The sequence below is a fragment of the Diabrotica undecimpunctata genome, chromosome 2, assembly GCF_040954645.1.
Source record: "Diabrotica undecimpunctata isolate CICGRU chromosome 2, icDiaUnde3, whole genome shotgun sequence".
Taxonomy (NCBI): Eukaryota; Metazoa; Arthropoda; class Insecta; order Coleoptera; family Chrysomelidae; genus Diabrotica; species Diabrotica undecimpunctata.
Genome location: NC_092804.1, coordinates 18938122 through 18954746, shown reverse-complemented (window position 1 = coordinate 18954746; position 16625 = coordinate 18938122). Strand labels below are relative to the sequence as shown.

At 34.0% G+C, this 16625-nt stretch overlaps 1 protein-coding gene across 1 annotated transcript in view; it reads left to right on the top strand.

Moving 5' to 3' along the window:
- Nucleotides 1-16625, top strand: part of Epg5 (ectopic P-granules autophagy protein 5) — a 48267-nt gene that overhangs the window by 21102 nt on the left and 10540 nt on the right. The window contains exons 11-18 of the mRNA XM_072522435.1: nt 1185-1705; nt 1994-2227; nt 2660-3124; nt 6254-6736; nt 6880-7016; nt 7532-7682; nt 8122-8313; nt 11779-12098. Of these exons, the coding sequence (XP_072378536.1) occupies nt 1185-1705; nt 1994-2227; nt 2660-3124; nt 6254-6736; nt 6880-7016; nt 7532-7682; nt 8122-8313; nt 11779-12098 (2503 nt within the window). The remainder of the gene's footprint in view (nt 1-1184; nt 1706-1993; nt 2228-2659; nt 3125-6253; nt 6737-6879; nt 7017-7531; nt 7683-8121; nt 8314-11778; nt 12099-16625) is intronic.

The window sequence follows — 16625 nt, the reverse complement described above, 5'->3', positions numbered from 1 at the left end:
ACAGGGTAGGATTTGCACGTGCTAATGATGTCGAGTATTAATTTAATAAACATGACATTTATTATGTTTCTCTAATCTTAAACATTCCAGTTAGTCATCGCATTTTTATTTTATCTCACATTGAAAGATGTAATAAAAATTTACGACTTCCCTTCTTCACTGCCGATAAGAATTACTGTGTAAAAATGTAAAATATTTACATTGCACTAATTTGGCTTATAAATAAACCTTTTAAGAACTGAAAAAAATTTAGAGGACAAATAAATAAATAACAAATCAATGTATTATAGAAAAATAATAGGATTTTGGTTTTAAATTCAGCAAAATATGTTTATACGAGACGAAAAAACCTCGAATTCCTTGGGAAAAATATTCCCATGAGATTTTTTTGCATAATCACTTTCATAAAATACCGCAGAATAATGTTCAAGAGGTCGCTTATACAAAAAGTGGTCCTAATTTATTAAACAGTTTTGTATAAATCCATTTTAGGTTGTAATAAGGGCCTCAAACAACTAAAAACAATGTTTTTAAATTAAATAAGCCCAAACTAAAGTATCAGAAACTGATAGAACAAGGTTTGGTGAATTCAAAAATAATTGTGTGTTTTTTAGCCTTCAATCATCATTTTTCGTTTGTTTTTTTCAATTTTAAATTGTTTATAAGTTTAAAATGATCAACTTTAGAGAAAAATTACAATTAACCGTTTTTATTCAGAATGATCCAAAAAATGATAGAATATTAAAAACGATTGTTCACAAAAAAAATAAAAATATTAAAGCTATTTCACTAACGCAAAAACTAGTTCGTCTCTGTCTGTCTACGATAACGCACTGAAGAGAACTGCATGTTTTTAGCAATGCCTGATATTATTGTTTCGTTCGTAGATCGACGTCACTAAATGATTACGTCAGGTCCACGACATTATGAATTATCCCTACTGGATAACGACAACATGTTTTTATTATACTTTGCCATGCAGCAGAGCTTTGAAAAAGTCATAATTAAATGTCGAAACGTCGGCAGTTAAATGAATTAAAGTGTTTTTCTTCTCATTGTCTCCCTACCCACTACTTTCTGAAAGAATGGGAAAAATTTGGACGCAAATAATGGAAATATACTAAGTACTGAATAAATGTGGTTCCATTCTATAAATCGAATATTTAAAAAAATTTTGTTTTTAGGTGTAAGAGAGCAAAATTGCTTGGCAGTATTCGTCACGCTGTTAATGACCTCCTGGGGTCATCTAGTGCCTTTAATATGTACTAAAGGTCTTCCACAACTGCTTTACCTCCAAACGCAACAAAAACACGAAGCTGTTCTATTTGTTCTATACGTAGTGATACCTTTGTTCATAAACTCACAGGAATGTATAATTAACCTGGAAAGATTCCAAGATATCTTAATGAATTTGCTGAATGCTGATAGAGGATATATTTCCATGGCAAAAAATTTGGTTTACGGCCAAAACACCGTTCTGCAACAATTTGGTAACATGATAGAAAGTCAAATAATGAATTACGGGTACTATAATCTAGAGAGTCCGAGATGTCTTGTGCGATTATGGTGCAACTCTTTAGTTTCGATACCAGGCTGGAATAAAGATATGGGTATTATGTATCTACTAGATGTTATAATCCGAACGGGTTTCCAGCATCCGGACGCCATCGATGCTGTCTATGAAATCCTAAGAGAGCAATCTCAAGTAAGTATAATGGTAAATCTACAGGGTTAGAACTCTAAGAAATGAACATAGAGCAGGTATATCTTGCAACTCAGCAAATCTACCACAGTTTATAATCTGAGAGCTGGCAGACAATTTTTTTAATAAAATTAATGTAAAAATGCTAGTGAACATTCTGTTGTAAGTTAAAACATTGTATCAACAAAAAACTACCATACAGATAGAAACCTTATCTTTTTATTGTTGATGGGAGAGTTAGAAACTTGGTTATTTAGCAATAAACACGTTTTTATACCATTCTTGTTTTAGTGCGGCACACCTCAAGAGAATGTAGGAACAATAAGTTCTTTGTTTAAATGGGTCTCCAGTAACAACACAAACGGCAGCTTAATATCAAACTCGCTATCAACTTATACATGGCTTGCTTATGTTATAATATCAGTAGAACATGAAGAAAGGGAACGACGTACAGGTCTTTGGAATGAGGTGTTAATACAGTTGAGTAAACAAAAAGGAAAAGTCAACGTGGATCAGGCCATTAAGGTAATGTTTGTGTTTTATAGTTAAATAGTTAGAATACGTATATTATTAAATACTTAAGCGATAAAATATGTCTTAGTCAGTCTCTACATTTGAAATTTGAATTCGTTTCCGAAACACAGAAGTTGCTTCTTCTCGACTCCTATTAAAAACTAACAAATTATTGTTTTTGCTTGAAATATTGACAAATGTCATGTGTTGGGGATAACAGGTGTATTAATTGAGATTATATTGTTCTCACGAAGCGCCATCTATCAAAGTTTAGATTAATCTCAAACAACGCTCCTATTCTGGAATCTACAGATTCTTTGTTATTACTTTACCTTGTGTTACAACTTTACATAATAGTGCACAAATAAAAGAGTTCTGTATAAGAATTTTATTTATATTTTAATACTTACAATTTTATATCTAAAATGTTATTTGTTTTTGTAGAAAGCAGCAAGTGCCTTGAAGATTCCTGCCTTTACCTCAGGATATCTTTCCATCTACCGATGGGCTCAACAAGCTTTGGATACACCCTTAGATCACCCTTTACTACCTCTGTTATGGCAAAAATTCTTCACTCTACATCTAGCTCGTATTCCAAACCCTAGCATCGTAGAAAAAGCCTGTGTCGGTGAAAAGTTTTTCGAGGGCATGGTTAACTTTACATTCCAGAAGAAAATTAAGAGGAGACTTCAAGAATCTGTGGATTATTTCATGAGTAAACTTGATGTGAAGGATGAAGACAATCCGGAGTTGAGTAAAAAACCATTTTATCAGAAATCTCATAGGATATTTAAAGCTTTTTCGCTGTGGTTAGAGGAGCCCACACTGCAAGAAAACAACATTTTGTTGAAGAATTTGCCTCCACAGTACGAATCTGGTTATTTGGTTAGAATTATGCAAGGAGAACAAGTAAGTAATATCATATTATTTAGAATATATTTTATAAGATGTATCCTTCCTGTCATGACTTATATAATAGAATTTACTAACCAGTCTCTCATTAGAATAAGTTATGAGAAACGAAGATCTAAGAAGGAAAACCAAAGTAGAAGATTTTGTCGAAGCTATCGTAAAATCTAAGTGGAAATGGGCAGGACATATGGCAAGAGAGAGCGAAGAGAAGTGGGCAAAGAGACTAATACAATGGCGACCAAGAGCACATAAACAATGCAGGGCGAAACTGACACCGGCTAGCTTAAGACAGACGAACATGGAAAGCATAAGGCAATGTATATGTCCAGGAGTAGACCAGAATGAGACATACGCTGCTAAAAAAGAAGAAGATTCAATAACACCAACAGTATACAGTGCGCATGTAAAGTCCACTGCCTCAACTATGTTCTGTGCCATTAAAATTAAATTAATAATTTTTTGGGTAATTTAACTAAAGTACATTACGATGTTTAGAGGGAACTGAGAGCTTGTCGTGTGGAGGGCTTGGTGAGCTGATCACCACCAAGTAGAAGCAAAGAACGATTTAAGATCGGTAACATCCAGATTTCCATTAGCATTCTCCCGAGATGTGGGGCTTTTTCGAGAATAGTTTTCGATTATCTAATTTATTATAGTACAAGAATGTTCTATGAACAAACAAGGAAAAGGAACAGACTCTGGAATTGGATCCCGTTTCAAGCTATAGGTACTTCCGAAAATAAAAGGAAACTACTGAAAAGTATGAAGGAAAATCATTATGAGAAAAAAGAACCAACAAATAAACGAAATGAACGAAAAGAGAAGCGCAGCGAGAAGAAATTGTAAGTTACTGTTGAAGTAAAGCTTGAATAATCAAAATAAGCACAAATGCATATCCGAAAATGACGTATATACAGAAAAAACGGGATGTGGCACTCCAAGAGTGACCGAGGATAGAAAGCATAACTTTCTTATCGTCTACGCACGAAGCGATGAATCTATGTATATGTATATATCAGCAGGGAAAAACAATGGAATGGGGTGAAATCTCTTTCACACTATAACTCTAACTGACTAAAGATATGTCAGATACGGAGGAGAAAAGAAAAATACGCTAAGATGTTAACTATTTCATATATGTATTAGCGGAAACGTTTCTTTTCCTATTTACAAAACAGCATTAGTCCATATCTGTAAGAACAAAGCTGCTCTTAGAAGGAAAAAAGTTCTTTTAACTTAAAAAGAGAATGCCAAATAAAAAATGACATCTCATAATAGAGTGAGAAAAAGATAATTAATGTAAAAAGTGACTTACATGTAAAGTAATACAATTCCGATGGTAAACAAACCAACACAGTTTTACAAAAAATTGGTCATGATAATCAAACATTCACATAATGTATTTGTATTTGAAAGATTAACAGTAAAATTTACTTAATCCGTGTATAAACAGATCTAATCAGATGCAATTGTAATATAAGTATAGCCTTAGATGTTACACTGAAGCGTGAAAAAAGCCGTGTGGCAATTGTTTTATTATTTAAAAACAGAATTATTAACAAATGGTCAAACGAAGCACGTGTCACATTTAAAATATTAAATTGAAAACCAATATAGTAAAAACACAAAACTTTGAGTAGTAAACTTGTTAAAAAATTATTAGATAAACAATTAATATAATATAAAGCAATCCAACAGGTTGACAGCGACAACGAAGCAGAAAAGGAACCAACAAATTCAACAGGTGGGGAGGGATGGCAGATGCCGCGAAAATTTAAAATTGGCAATGTATGTTGAAAATAACTATTACTATCAATTTGAATTAGAAAAGGACCCAAAAAAATGACAGCTGTGATGATAAAGCCAACCTGGCAAATAAGGAGAGGATGATGCCAGCTATGAAAAAAATGGAATGGAACAAGCTCCACCAACTCTACCAAATTCTCAAATCAGCAGATAATTATTTTCATTGGCTAAAATTTCTGTATTCTCAAAATCAGCTTGGTGGTTTGTTGACAAAACGTGTGTGGAGAAAGCACACGTGTGTTAAGGGCGACCAGTTTGCTCAATATAAGACTATTCACAGTTTCGACAAGGGTCCCATAGACTATTTTGGATTCTTTTTGTTTAGATAAGAAAGTGTTAGTGTTGGAGAATAGTTTTCCTATTGATCTTCTTGAACATTCTCTATCCCAATCTTGACAGGTTTAATCTGGGGAAGCCTCGAAATGTAATTAAATTGTGGAAAAAATGGTAAAAAAAATAAACGTTTGAAGTCGTGGGAGATTTCTGAGAGTTAGCTCATGGTGGAGTATTTGAATTTAATAATAAAACATCTGATTCTGCGGCTTCAGCCAAAGTTGGTAAATGTCTCTGGTATGAAACAGTAAAGAAATATTTATTTATGAGACGTAGAGGATATAAGTTTTATAACAGAATTTCCTTTGGCATTAAGAGGGGATCCATTCTGTAAAAAGCATGTGTCAGCCTGTGCACTCTCAAACTAAGGCATTGGAGTAGGTTGTGTTTGAACCTTGTAGTATGGCATGAGTAGTAATTCAAAAAACGATTACTGGCCATATCTTTTCTATACCAGGAGGTCCTTAAAACCTGATCGCAACATCGATGGACATGCATGTTCAGGAAGGGAATACTATTTTGTATTCTCCTTATGGATATATATTTTTTTTTTACTAAAAAAACACGCATGTGACTGCGTTTACTACTCTACGTTGTGGGTAGTTGCATAATCTGACTGACTGTGTTACATTCGTTTCATTTTATCGTTACAGTTGTTTTATTGTTTCGTTTCATTGTTTCGTTTTAGTCGTTTTTATTTTATCACATTTCTGCACGATCCACCGCTTCGTCCGTAGCCTCAGTAAGAAAGCTATGCTTCTAAAAAATTTTTGATCGCAGTGTGGAAAGGTCTACGAGTCCAAGCAACATATTTTTCTTTATCCTACGATTTTTAAAGCGATAATAAGTAAATGTATGAAATTAAAGTAAAATATTTTAAAACGTCATGTCAGGTTGGTTATTTAACAATTACATCTGGATGCACACCGAAGCCTTTTCGGTGGTATCATGATTTACACTATCTTAACAAACTGTAATTCTTTTTAGTTTCCATGGTTAGAATTTTTAGACGCCGAACAATTAATCACAGAACAACAGTACCACATCTGCATATGGAGAGCCAACAATTTCCGCGAGAAAACAAATGTTAACAAACCCTTATTGAATGCAGGAAGTAGAGTAGAAAGTGACGACCCCATAGAACGTATTCTTAGAAGATTAGCCTCTTACGACAAACCTAAACCGCCGCCATCGATTTCTCTTTCAGCTCCAGTTGTTCCTAACATCGAATTTGGCAACAAAGACGAAATGTTTAAATCTTTAGAGCCGTGTTTTAAAACTTTGAAACAGTGCGCGCACAATCACAACTTGAAGTTGTCAGAGCAAAAAGCGTTGGATAGTGCGTACAAGGAGCTAGTGCCGCAGCTGTATAGATCTGTATTGAACAGGGTAAAGAAGAAAGTGCCTTGTAAAGGTAAAAATCAGACGGTGTATTGTGCCGGGGCAGCTGAAATTGTACTGGAAATGCAGGTAATACTACATTTTGTTTAATATTACTTGTTTGGTAACTCAATATAAAACCTTATATTGTCATTATATTTACCATTTGACTGACCTGTTACGATTAGTTGGTGTACTATTCATTTTAATTACAGTATATCATTGTGTTTTAGGAAGCAAGAATAAACGAAAGAATTGATCATCAAATCCAAGCCAACAGAAATACATATGAATCGCTTTTAGGAAAAGCTTTACAGCTATCTTCTCTTAATTTGTGTGTAGCTTCAGTTTCTCTACAAAAAACTATCAAGTAAGTGTTTTAGCAGGCCGTATGTTTTTGAAAGCGTTTTACAGTCACACGTAAGAGTTATTTTCTTACAGAAATACGATTTTTTTGTTCACAAATCAGGTATTTCTTCTTATGCGGTTGTATAATTGTTTACACAAACAATTATTTCTAACAAGAGAATTATGTAAGATTCCTTGTTCCCGATAAGGGAGAGGCGCGTTCATACTTCACAAATCATACAATAACAATCGGTGAAGAAACTCTGTCGAGCGTCCTCAGTGACAGAAGAATCGAGAAGGACTCTATCTTAGGTGGATCGACGAATTTAAAAAAAATCTGAGGAAGATGTGAGTTAGAAAAAGGTGAACAGTGACTGAGATCAATTTGTTTGTAGGCAAATTGGCCAAGCTCTGGTTCACTATGATCTAAGGAGTATTTACTTCTGCTGCAAGTATGACAACACAACAAAACAGCTTTATTATCAACAGCAACAAAGGAATACTTTAAATACTTTATGACATAGACGTATTTTTCAGAACCCTCCAATCTCAATTACATTGCAATCCTGCCACTGCTGAGTTGGGTGTGGAATTGTTCTATTATATTCTCTCGTTACTGAATGAAGAAATAAACTCTTATCCACCTACAAAGACGCTGTTTTCGATGTGTTTGGAGAAATTAGGACAGGTATGTACTTAAATTTTTATTTTCATTAACAGGAAACTTTAGTACATAAACTTATGTCAACAAGTTTACGTGCGTTACATTTTAAAAACTCGACGCGATGTTCAAAAACTAACTGTCCTGTTTAAAAGAAAAATTCCTCTTTAAATATAAAATGCCGCTAGTTCCGGAATCGCCGCGATTCCCCGTCGAAGAGCCCAGAAGGTCGTTCATACTGGTTTTATTCGGCCTGCTTCTGGAAATTTCAAATCGCGGGTGTCTCATCATAATTCAGGTAAACAGGTCTTTCAACTGAGCGCCGAAATAACTAGAACAGAAGAGATATTAGCAATAAATATGTTTACAGTTTTGAGTCATATGACACGTCATTATTTATCGTAACAATATTCTATTAATTGTCGTTATCTGTGATATACTTTATATACAGTTATATTATTTTTAGTCACACATATGCGGTGTTGAATATGAGATGCCTAGACTTCTTCAAAAAATCCTGCAAGACTCGAACTTGGGAGAATATCTTGCCCCCCACTTCTCTCCTTGCAACGTAGGCACTGCCAACTTACTTTTAATGTACTCGACAATATGCAAGGAGGTTGGAAAGTATGACGTAGCATTTGCGTTACTTTCTAAGGTAAGTAAAAATTATTTGATTAAATTTCGTGTGTTATTGAATTTATTGAACTTCAAAATAAAGAAAAGATGTTTAAGAAAGAGTTGGTTATGCCTGCTTGGCATAAATCATAATTTATGACTTACGGAACTATGTTTTTTACTTTCACTACAAAATTCACCATTGTCCTGTTGTTTTCCTACTATAATAATTCTATGAAAGCACAAGTAAGTTTAATGCGCTGGTAGATTTCTCAAAATTCGAACAAGATGGTTATTTGATGCCATTTTTGATGTAGAGTGTTGCCATTAGAACATAAATACAAAATGACAGCTGACAATTTAATATCGTTCTGAAGCTATTTTCTTATGCTATTTTAATTTTATTAACCATCTTTATATTTCGAAAATATGTTTAGATTTCTACTTAAACTGAAAATTGTGGCTAATTCGCATGAAAAATAGTAAATAATGACAATTAAAAATACAATGACATCAGTGGCGGCTTTTGGGGGTAGGCAGGATAGGCCGGGCCTACCCAATAATTTTAAGAGCTTTAAAATTGAAAAACATATATTTAAAAATTATGTTAATGCATGTAAATAACTTTTAAATGTACTAAATCACTCAATACGTTAGCGTCCGTTAAAACAACTAAGTTATTATATTACCACAGAAAGCATCGAATCGTATTCAGGCATTTTAAATATCATTAACAGGCCCCGATCGGAATTGGCCGACCCAGCTCACATAAGATCCCCGTACAAAAAGCGTTTGAAGTTAAGCAGCTTGCCGGACAACGATTTATATTGTCGTGTTTATGCTTGCTGTTTAGGCACCAGGCGATCGGGCCTACGATGACCATCGTTGTCACTTGTAACGTAATTATCGAATTGTAATATAAATTTTCTTTTAAATTATGATAAAAAATATGTAACATAATCTATAATTGTAACATATTTTTGAACAAACAACACAATTGCAAACAAGTGCACGGTTGCCTAAATAAATTTAAAAAAATTCGTAAAATTCGAAAAAAAAAAAATCACATTTACCTCATTTCTATATCGCCTGATTGTATGCAACTTATATACCTGAGATTGTTTTTTAACTGATACATAAAAATGAGTTTTTATGACGCTTTACCAGGTTGCAGTAATAGTATTGTTGATAGTGAGTGTTTGGACATTGTTGTTTCACTATTTTAATCGCCATTATCTAGAAGAACTGAAATTGATAGAAAAAAAATTATTATGAATGAAAGGCCTACTCCAACATTGCGTATTAACCAAAAAGATGGGAAAAAGGCATCGAGCAAAAAGACAAAAGAGGGAATGTAATCCTTATGAAAAGAAGACCAAAAAAGTGGCCTCTGATGGCGGACATATCCGGAAATGCGAATGCGCCAAATTTAAATTTTCCGGCACTTATTAACAGTAGCTGTAAAATATTTTTCGAATGTGTATTAGACGAGAAAGTTTTAATTAAATAATAACGATAATAGTCTAAAATGCGACACAATTGTTAAAAAACTTCAATATAAATAAGATTTCATGTGACAGTTGGGACAAACAATAACATAACCCAACTAAATTTGATGTCTTAAACAAGGAAAGGGACTCTCTTTCCTTGTTTAATGTGGCCTCTCAAGATGACACTTCCTGTCTAACAATATTTTTGCCCTCACTACCTTTACATTCCCTCTATTGTCTTTTTGCTCGATGGAAAAAGGTGCGTACTTTTAATTGCTCTTGGTATGATGTCTACAAATGATTGTCTGAAAGTATTACGAAAAATAGACTATATTGTTGGCCGTGTTTGTTATTTTCTAATAAGAAATGTGTATAGAATTGTGAAGGATACTTTGATTTAAAAAATATGTCTGCCTCCTTAAAAAAACATTCCAGTTGCAAGAAACATTTAAGTAATTTCCTGTCCTTTAAGGATGTACAGAAGAGGGCGTTTTCTGTTCGCGATTTGCTAGATGAAAAATCAAAAATCGCAAAAATTAGATACCTACAATGAAGAAGTTAAAATGAACAGAGAAATCATTAAAAAATTAGTTAGGGGGGGGGGGGTCATGACCCCGTGACCCCTCCCTCTGGATCCGTCACTGATTACACATAGCTATGTAATTTGCTGGCTTGGCCTACCCAAAATTTTACTACACCAGCCGCCACTGAATGACATGAAAATTCACATAAGTACACAATACGTGAGTTTTTATTGTTGAGAAATAAAAATTTAGAAATAATGTAGTTTTGGCAGATATATTTCACAATTTTGAACAAAACATGGACAAACAAGTGATTTGACTTTATTATTTATGTAGACATTAACTGAAAAATTCAGCAAAAACCGGATTAGTTTGTAATCTTACACATTCTGGCAATCCTCTAACAAGTCGTTCAATAGAAAGAAGCAGTTGAAGGAAGTGTAGCCGAGAATTTTATGCCTCTCGATCATGAACTATTAGTGAGGAATAGATGATGGTATCGTAGTCAGAATTCCATGGTTATTTTAGGATTGGCTACATCATCAGGCCATTAGCCTTCAGGAATACAGATAGTAGAGACCATTAAGGAAATATTATACCCAGTAAAACGTATTTGTATAACACTCATCCTACCAGTGCTGACATATGGGTCAGAAACATGGACCATCTCCAAAACAGACGCAAATCTTCTGCTCGTCTTCGAAAGGAAGATACTAAGAAGAATAATGGGCGCATTCTGTGAGAATGGTATTTGGAGAAGGCGATATAATTTCGAATTGTACGAGAAGTATAAAAAAATAGTAAATGGTAGAGATGTAATATCCTTCATAAAAATAGGTAGGCTTAGATGGGCTGGACATGTGTCAAGAGCAAATGAAAATTACCCACCCAGACGAACTCTATTATCGGTCCCAGTGGGAAATAGGAGTAGAGGCAGACCACGACTGAGATGGAGGGACGGTGTGGACGAGGACGCAAGGAAAATCGGCGCGGCAAATTGGCAACGGTTGGCGATGAACAGAAACGACTGGCGAAATAGACTGGGGAAGGTCAAGGCTCAACTAGAGCTGTAGCACCACTGATGATGATGAAAACGTATTTGCTTTATGTATGTCTTTTCTAATCACCTGATATCAATGAAATAGCCCAGATAATATGCTTCTTTGTCCTTTGTTGCTTGGTCTTTCAGAAAATGGTGTATAGAGATATTTGAGAACCAGTTAGTACTACAGAAATTTCTGTTGGTATTTAACCAAAATAGTTTTTTGGGAAATACAATTCGTACGACGTACGTTAAAAAAATAACACAGCAACGGTAGATAGGTATAGAGTAAAAATAATTCATCTATTTTGTGGTTCCGTCTAGTTCTCTCTTGTGGTGATCAGAATTGGTCATCTAGATAGTCCGATTTAACACTGTTGGACTTCCTTGCAGCTTTTTCTTTAAATCTAAAGTTTAGGTTAATTGAATACTGAAATATATGATTTTAGTTTGAAATTGAAAACTGGCTCCGGCAAAAATCGCCCAAAATCAGCCAAAGATCTCAGTTTATTCAATCAATTATTCAAGCATTGACGACACTAGGCTTTGAGCCACCGATGGCCTCGTTAACACTTCACTGCCTTTACGAAAAGCATTTGCTGACTGTGTTCGAATTCCAATTTCCAGAACATTATGGAGAAGTTCTGGTGCTACTTCTGAAATCGAGCAGCGGAAATCCTGAAACAAACCTGGTATCTATTTCAGTTTGGATGAGCATACTGAATTTTTTGGCGCAGCCAGTAGTATTGAATCTCAAACTTCCTTTAAGGTAAGTGTATTTTCATTACCCAACACTACGTGTCTTAAATGTTAGCGTGTAAAATAGTCAATTTGATGGAAACGCTAGATGTGAGAGAAATGTGAAACAAACTAATTTAGTATAACCGATAAAACCAATTACATTAGTCTTCTCAATATCCGATCACAATTTAGTACACTAAACTTTAAATCCTTATACTCCCGTAATTTTCCACCTTTATTCTGTACTAACTTTATAAAATTCAAAGGTTTTAATTCTTTTAAGAACTCTAGTAACATTTGTGTTATTTCTTCTTCTTCATATGCCATTTCCTCTAAGAAGGTTGGCAACCATCATGGCAATTCGCACTTTCGATACCGCTGCTCTACGTTTAACCAGGAGATGCCTCTTCTTTCGCGACTCCTTCTACCCTGTATTCTTCCTTGTATTATTAATTGCAGCAAGTTATAACGCTCGCCCCTCATGACATGTCCCAGATATTGCAGTTTTCTGACTTTAATTGTATTTAAAACCTCTTTATCTTTTCCCATTCTTCTCAACACCTCAACATTCGTGACTCTATCCATCCAACTTATTCTTAATATCCTTCTGTAGGCCCATAACTCGAAGGCTTTTAATCTGTCCGAAACATCCTTCTTTAATGTCCAAGCCTCCAACCCATAAAATAATACGGAGAATACGTAGCATCTCAGAAGTCTTATCTTTAAAGAAATTGAAATGTCCCTGCTGCAGAGTACTTTTTTCAGTTTGTTGAAAGAATTTCTTGCCTGTCCTATTCTTGCCTTAATCTCTTCTGTGTACTCATTATTTTCGTTAATTATTGTATCCAGATATTTATATTTTTCAACTTTTTTAATTTGTTCTCCATGTATTGTTATGTTTTCTTGGCGTTCTTGTGTTATTTAGAAGCTTTAATTTCGCATACTGGTAAAGCCTTTGTACATGGCTCTGGGCCAGGGGCGGCTCGTGATAGTACAAGATGGTGAGGCACACTACACTTAAGGAAAATTATTATTATTATGGTTAGCTTCTCTTTGCTCCAGTCATACCCGGCTAAGGAGGCATTGCTCGCGCCAGCAAACAATGACTTGGCGTGAGAAGGACTTCTGACGATACGCGCGCGGATCAACAAAAGTCATCCTCACCTCAAAGCTCTCCTAAGCCCTCCTCCACCCTCCCTTATGTGCACTGAAGGTGCAACATAAGGGCTGACTGCTTTTTGAAAAAGTCCGCGATTGAGCTGTATTTATGAGCACCATGTGTAATAGGGTGCTCATAAATGTAACTTAAATGATACCCAAGGTGTCGTTAAGCGACTTACTCCGGTTTATCATGAAATCTCGTATCGTGAGATAAAAGCGAACGAAAAACGAGGGACCTCTAATCCTCGAGCCTGCACCTTGGTTAGCTGCCAAGTTGTAGCCTCAAGGATCTAGGTGGCATCTCCCGTGGCCTTTTTTTATTTTTATAATTTTTTTGTGAATTTTTTATTATTTTATATTTTTTTTGAATCTTTATATTTTTTATTAATTTTTTTGGGATTTTTATATTTTTTTGGGGGTTAGTAGGTATTTTTTATCTGGGAGATTTGTTAGTAAGTGTTATAAATGGCGACTGCTAATCTAGTGCCATCTTCTTCACGCTCTCACATATCCCTTCAGTTGAAGCTTCGGTCTAGCATATCTCCATTGATCGTTCTCGTCGTAAGATGTTAGTCGGAAGGTCGATTTTGTGACATCATAAAGTGAGGCCGTTTACGTTAAATAAACTTAAACAAAGGGTTAAATTTTGTTTTTTGGTTTTTTATTTCACGATTTTTAAAAATTATAATTATTTTAGAAAAACTTCAAAAAATATAAATTCTAAAAGGAAAACTGAGTTCTAAAATTTAAAGTTTTTTATAAATTAAAGGAATTCTGCGAGACTTCTGTTCTGCAAAATGATCTATTACATCGTCTATAAAAACGTTCTCATCCTGTGATTTTATAAATGATTTTTCAATTGAGATTTTTGCCATATTACTCAATCGTGTCTGTCCAGTTGTATTTCTGATGTAATTTTTAATCCTTTTTAGCGCGGAGAAACTTCTTTCTGCAGAAGCACTTGTCACTGGCAAAACAACACAAATGCATAATAATTTAAAAACTTCTGGCATACAAAGTTTTAAATCATAATCGTGAAAAAAAGTTAACATTTCATAAGGGCTTGCGCAATTTTCTATTATATCATTCCCGTACATAGCGGATAACTCACTTTTTAGTTGATTTATATCAAAAATATTATACTGCGTTGTCAAGTTTTTTAATAGATCGTGAGGAAATTCTTTAGCAAAAATGGGAAATTTTGATATATTCAACAGATCAAAGAAATGTAATTTTTCAACGTCGCAAAACCTAACCTCTATTTGGGTTGCTATAATGTCAAGAATTTCAAAAAAAATTTGCCTTAATTGTTGAGTTTTATCAGTCATTTCAACTCCCTTACGACGACGTTTCGAGTGTAACGCAGCGGTATCCAGTTTTTCATAAATTGTATCAAAATAAGTACTGTTACTCCTAAATTCACGTATTTTACTTAGTGTATTTTGAAGTAAATTTCTGGCCTTAACAATGTCTGTATTTCTATTTTGTAGAATGGAAAAAACAGTATCAGTTTGATGAAAAATCAACGAAAATATTTCTAAAAAAAATATGTTCTGAGGATCTTCTAAAAAAGCTTTTAAACCTACTGCTTCTCTAATTTTTTTGTCATCAAAATCGCGACTATTAATAATAAAATCAAAGGTCTCAAGTAATTTATCCTTATTATTATTAACTGTGAGAACTGCGCGTGAAGTAAAATTCCAGCGAGTTGCTACATTAGAAGGTATACGATTTCCTCCAATGTGTTCTAACACTTGGGTACGCTTTGTAGATTTAGAAAAATATGAAGAAAAACCGGATAAGGTTGAGAAAAAAACTTTAACTTGTTGAATTGAACTGCATGCGTTACTTAAAACTAAATTAAATACATGTGCATAGCAATGAATGAACATGGCTTGAGGCGCTATAGATTTAATTTTTGCCTGTAGACCATTCACTTCTCCCGACATTACAGAAGCTCCATCGTATGTCTGAGCCACTAATTTACTATGCAAGTTGAACTTTCGAAATTTGGTAGATAAAAATTCAAATAAATCTTGAGCTGAACGCCCGGAACTTACATCGTAAAATCCCATGAATCGTTCGACTGGTTTATCGTTTATTACGTATCGAAAAATAACGGATAGTTGTGAATGGCAGCTTATATCAGTAGTCTCATCCACCTGCCAGGAAAAGAATAATGATTTTGAAATTTCTTCCTCAATTTTTTTATTTATAACAAAAGCAATTGAATCGATTAATTCATTTTGTATGGTTTTAGATGTCCCAGAAAAAACTGATCTAGAGTCATTATCATGTTCTAAAAATGTTTTTAAATTAGTGTCAAATTTACTAACAAGAACAACTAGCTCTTTGAAATTCCCGCGATTTAAAGATTCATTAGATTCATCATGCCCCCTAAACGGTAACTCTTGCATACAGAGGTGTAACGTAATATCTATAAGGCTTTTTAAAATTTGCCGATTTTCTTTAACCCTAGCATTGAAATTTTCAATATCTATTTTACGCGAATTGTCTAGTGCTGTGGCGATATTTTGCTTTTGTTTTCTCATAAGAGTAAGCTTGCAATTCGATGTAATATGTTGAGAACTTTTATTGTGTAACAATAGACTCCGAGACAAATTTTTCAAATCAGTATAACCACTTTTGAACCAAACTTTGTCGCTAGTATTAGCTGTGGCAAATAAAATGCATGGCCAACAAAACAATTTATTTAATGTTATACTACCCGTAAGCCAGTCAAACTTTTCGTACCATGCATTTTGAAATCCCCGATTTGGTTTTCCGACGCCACCGATAGAAACAAGATGTTTACTTAAATCTGGAATAGGTCGTTTTACGACTTTAACTATATATAATTTATCTTCATATGAATGACTTGAAAAATTCTGCTGATTGACTAAAAAATTTACGAGATCACAAGTATTACGAATATTTACATTTACCTGGGAAAGTTGTGACGAAGTGCTCGGTGCTAAATCCATTTTTCACTAAAACGAAAATCCTGCAGACAAAAACAAACAACAAACCCACCAAAATTATTAAAAAAACTTAATTAGAATTGCACTTATTATATAACATGTAATCTTACTGTTTTTTTAATGAAAAACAACACGAGATACGTCAAACGTGATCCTGCCGCACAAAGAGGTCAACAGGAAGTAATTTAACTACTACTTACTCTTACTACAACAATTTTGCAGAAATGTTCCAAAATGTACCAATGTTGCCAATCTGGTAAATGCATAGAAAAAAATATTTTTTGTTAAATCGGAAAACAATAGAACAATATGTATAGTACCATCTACTAAAGGAAAATACTCTACTACAACATAACAATGTTGTTACAATTTTCAAATAAAAATCTATGTTTTATTTAAAATGTACTTTTATA